The 4,307-nt window shown below is 36.0% G+C and overlaps 1 protein-coding gene across 1 annotated transcript; it reads left to right on the top strand.

Moving 5' to 3' along the window:
* The first annotated feature begins 288 nt into the window (after positions 1-288).
* On the top strand, positions 289-3,774 carry LOC113040250 (amine sulfotransferase-like). The gene is made up of 6 exons (XM_026198585.1): positions 289-409; positions 557-763; positions 823-966; positions 2,594-2,688; positions 2,811-2,991; positions 3,647-3,774. The coding sequence occupies exons 1-6, from the start codon at positions 304-306 to the stop codon at positions 3,772-3,774; spliced, it is 861 nt and encodes a 286-aa protein (XP_026054370.1). The 5' UTR covers positions 289-303.
* The last annotated feature ends 533 nt before the right edge of the window (positions 3,775-4,307 follow it).

The raw sequence follows: 4,307 nt of genomic DNA, 5'->3' as shown, positions 1-4,307 counted from the left end.
TTTGTGAATAGAGGTCTTTACATTCATATTTGTGATATTGTTTGCCTTCTAAGCATCACTATTAAATTGATCTACAAATGCAAATAATTAAGAGTTAGGTTAAAGATACAAACCCGAAGGTTGGCAATGAACTACGCAAAAGCAAATAACATTTTAACAGACTCTTGTGTAACAGCTCTTTTATCAGTGACATTAGGTCCTGGATAAATACCTTCTCTAGGCTATTTACACTCTTTACTAGAGTTCCCTTCATTTGACTCAGTAAGACCTCAAACATGGCTCAGCAGGAATACAAAATGCTTGATGAGTTTGGCAGACAATCATGATCTTACTCCAGAATATATTGACAGTTTACAGGATTTTGAAACAAAGGATGATGATGTTTTTGTTGTTACCTTCCCCAAATCTGGCAAGTCAGATGTTAGGCTATATTTATGACATTGAAAAACTCTGTAGTCACATTTTTGGTATATTTTGACTTTGTAATGACAAAATGTTTTACATTATTCAATCAAACCCCTAGTATTTTATGCCTGACTCTACATCCCTCACTCAGGTACGGTGTGGACCCAGCGGATCATGACCTTAATTTATGCTGTAGATTTCCCGGACAAAGCCAACCAAATCACCCACGACCAGATGCCGTGGCTAGAGTATCGAGCATTGAAGAATAATTACAACACACGTCCATCTCCAAGACTCTTCTGCTCCCATTTACTCCAGCCGCTGATGCCCAAAATGCTGCAAAGAAAAGGAAAGATGTGTACACATTTATCAATCGATTAATGAACTCTCATGATGTCACAATTTTTTTTTAACAAGTCTTGTCTTGCTGTCAGGTCATCTATGTCATGAGAAACCCTAAAGACGTCATGGTGTCATATTTCCATTTTTCTAACAACATGAAAAACCTGGATTCTTCTGAGAGCTTCGATGAGCTGCTGGAAAAATTCTTTACAGGATGGAGTAAGAGCCAAAACCAATAGTCCTAATATATCCTTTATTTCTTTTCTTTTCTTTTTTTTTGTGGAAATTAGATAAATACAAAAAAAGAGTTGAAATATATATCACTGATATATATATATATATATATATATATATATATATATATATATATATATATATATATATATATATATATATATATCAGTGTAGATCATGATGAAATTATGAAAGGCACTAATGTTCTTTCACACGCATCACACACTATGGGTGTCACGATGTCTAGCCTTTAAATAGCCTGTAATGTTTCCTAGTTTCCTTATTTTCTGAGTTTCATAGTTCTCTGAGTTTCCTAAGTTCCTTGCCTTCATGATTTTGATCCTGGACTGTTTCCTTTTTTGCTGCCTGCCCTGACCATTGCCTGTTTATTGGATTACTCTTTAGGATTTGCCTTGGATATTACTGTTTTGCTGGTGTTTGACCCTGCCTGTCTGACTACGATCTTAATATAGCTGCATTTGGATCCTCGACTATGTTGTCACGCTCCATACATTACAATAGGCAGTGCAATCCTAACAACCTGCACACTTTGCCTTTGTCTGCTAACCCACTACTTTCTTCTTCTATTGTTCTCTGGAATTGTCAGTCTGCAGTAAAAAAAAAAAAAAAAAAAAAAACATTTCATTACATTTACATTTCTAGTCATTCAAGACTAAACCTTATGTCTCTGACAGAGACCTGGATCAAACCAGAGTACACTGCTACTCCTGCAGCACTCTCCAGTAATTTCTCATTTTCCCATACTCCCTGTCTGACTGGAAGAGGTGGAGGTACTGGTCTGCTTATCTCTAATGATAGGAAATGTATTCCTTTACCTTCTCTGGGTATTAACAGCTCTTTGAATCACATTCAGTCAACTAAAAAATCAATTTTGTAGTTGTTTTTCAACCCCCAGGACCACAAGGTAACTTCTTGGATGAATTAGATGCGCTGCTCTCAAACTTTCCTGAGTTTTGATACTCCCCTAGTTATGCTTGAAGACTTCAACATCAGCAAACATACACTCGTTTGCATCCTTCTCTTCACTCTCTGAGGCACAAGTCTCTAAACTCATCCTTTTATATAATCTTACTACTTGTCTACTTGTCCACTTGATCCTATTCAATCTAATCTTCTTCAAGCCATTTCTCCTGCAGTTGTACCTGCCCCTCACATCATTAACACATCCCTTCACACTGGTGTTTTCCCTCAACATTTAGACAGATTGTATAACCCCACTACTTTAGAAACCCACACTTAACCCATCTCTCTTAGGCCCTGCGCGAGTATTTTCAAAATCACAGCTTTTTCTATGCGGTTTGGCCGTTTGTCACCACACAAATAAAGCACCAGGTCAAAAGCAAAAAAAGGCCTCTAACACTAGCTTGCTCTATTCTTTTTCTTTTTATTTATCATATAATAAAAACACCTAGCAAGCTATATGTACTGTGTTAAGCTAACTGAGGCTTGTTATACCACTTGCATGTCATTGCTCTTTCGTTGATTTTGATTGTTTCCATTGTCCTCATTTATACAGTAAGTTACTTTGGATACAGTCATCTGCTATAAATATAAATATAAATTGTATCTAAATGTTGTTTCTGGTTTGTAGTGATTGGTGGCTGTTGGTTTGACCACGTTAAAGGATGGATCACATATAAAGACAAATACAACATCCTGATCCTTACTTATGAAGAAATGATCAAGGTGAGACAGGTTCAGTATATGACACTTTTAGCATTCCATCAAACTTTATTTGGAGTTATTGTATTTCTCTTTAGATATAAAGTATTTGAATATCTATATGAAATGTGCAAATCTTTTATTAGGACCTCAGATCCGTCGTTGTGAAAATCTGTGAGTTTGTGGGAAAGAATCTGTCAGACGCAGCGATTGATAAAGTGGTGGAGGCAGCAACATTCAAGCACATGAAGAAAGACCCAATGGCCAACTATGAATTCTTTCCTCAGTTCCTCACAGATCACCCAAAAGGACTTTTTTTGCGCAAAGGTCAGACCAAAATGAAAAATTAAGAGTTGGCAATTTAATCATTTTCCCATTTCTAACCATTGTTGTTTTCCCTGCATGTCTCATTCAGCCCTGTAAATGCAACATCTATCTCTTCACATTAGACCTTTAAAAATAGTTAATTATATAAAAGTTAATTAAAGGGATAGTTCACCCAAAACTGAATATTCTGTCATCAATTACTTCGGAACATTATTTTATTATTTATTTATTTATTTAAATATAAGATCTTTCTTATCCTCTATAGACAGCAATGGTCCTACCACGTTCAAGGCCCAGAAAGGTACCGAAAACATCAATACAATAGTCCATGTGACATGAGTGTTTTTTTTTGCGCCCAAAAACTAGTTTCATAAAATTACGGCTGAATCACTGATGTGATTACATTAAGGTACCTCTTGGGCCTTAAATGTTCTAAGACCCTTGCTGTCTATGGAGGGTCAGAAAGCTCTCGGATTTCATCAAAAATATCTTAATTCCTGTTCCAAAGATGAGCGGTCTTACGGGTTTGGAACGGCATGAGGGTGAGTGACAGAATTTACATTTTTGGGTGAACTATCCCTTAAAATGTGGTAAATCTGACATATCAGCTGCAGTGGGAAAATGATATATTAATGTGTTCAACCTGCTGTTACAGGAACAGTTGGGGACTGGAAGAACTCTTTAACCGTGGCTCAGAGTGAATGTTTTGACCGTGTCTACCAAGAAAGAATGAAAGACGTTCCTCTTAACTTTGTATGGGACATCTCAGAATTGCATGGGTGAAAACTCAAGCTGTGACATACATTTTACAAACTAATAAAGATAAAACGTCCTCTTGGGATAATAAGGTTCTATCTGACATTTTTGTTAAAATTGAGTTATTCACATATTCTTATTCTGTGATGACTTATTTAGATTGTGTGATAGATTTTTTAATGTTACGTACATTTTGGGACTTTTTATATAAAAAAAAAAAAGGTTCTATTCTATTCTAAACAGTCAACTGGAATGCAAAAATATTTTTCGGTTCAATATTTGTTTAAAACCGACTGTATTCCATTCTGATACCTCTAGTTGCTTCAGTTACTCAAAATGACCAGTAGATGTCAGCAAACACCGTCATGTTCAGGTCCCAAGTCCATAATCGTATAGTTTTAGTAACAGATCATTCCAGCTAAAACTAAGTCAATGAGTTGCTCATGCTCCTGTTTGTTTGATTGGAAAGCAGTGTAGTTTGTGCACCGGCCTTTATAATTGCTTCATAGTCTTATCTTTCTAAACTGCAAACAAGTTTTCATGATGGGGTTAACCTATGA

Source organism: Carassius auratus, chromosome 22 (genome assembly GCF_003368295.1).
Source record: "Carassius auratus strain Wakin chromosome 22, ASM336829v1, whole genome shotgun sequence".
NCBI classification, from domain to species: Eukaryota; Metazoa; Chordata; class Actinopteri; order Cypriniformes; family Cyprinidae; genus Carassius; species Carassius auratus.
The sequence above is the reverse complement of the archived record's forward strand: the minus strand, read 5'-3'. Positions and strand labels throughout refer to the sequence as shown.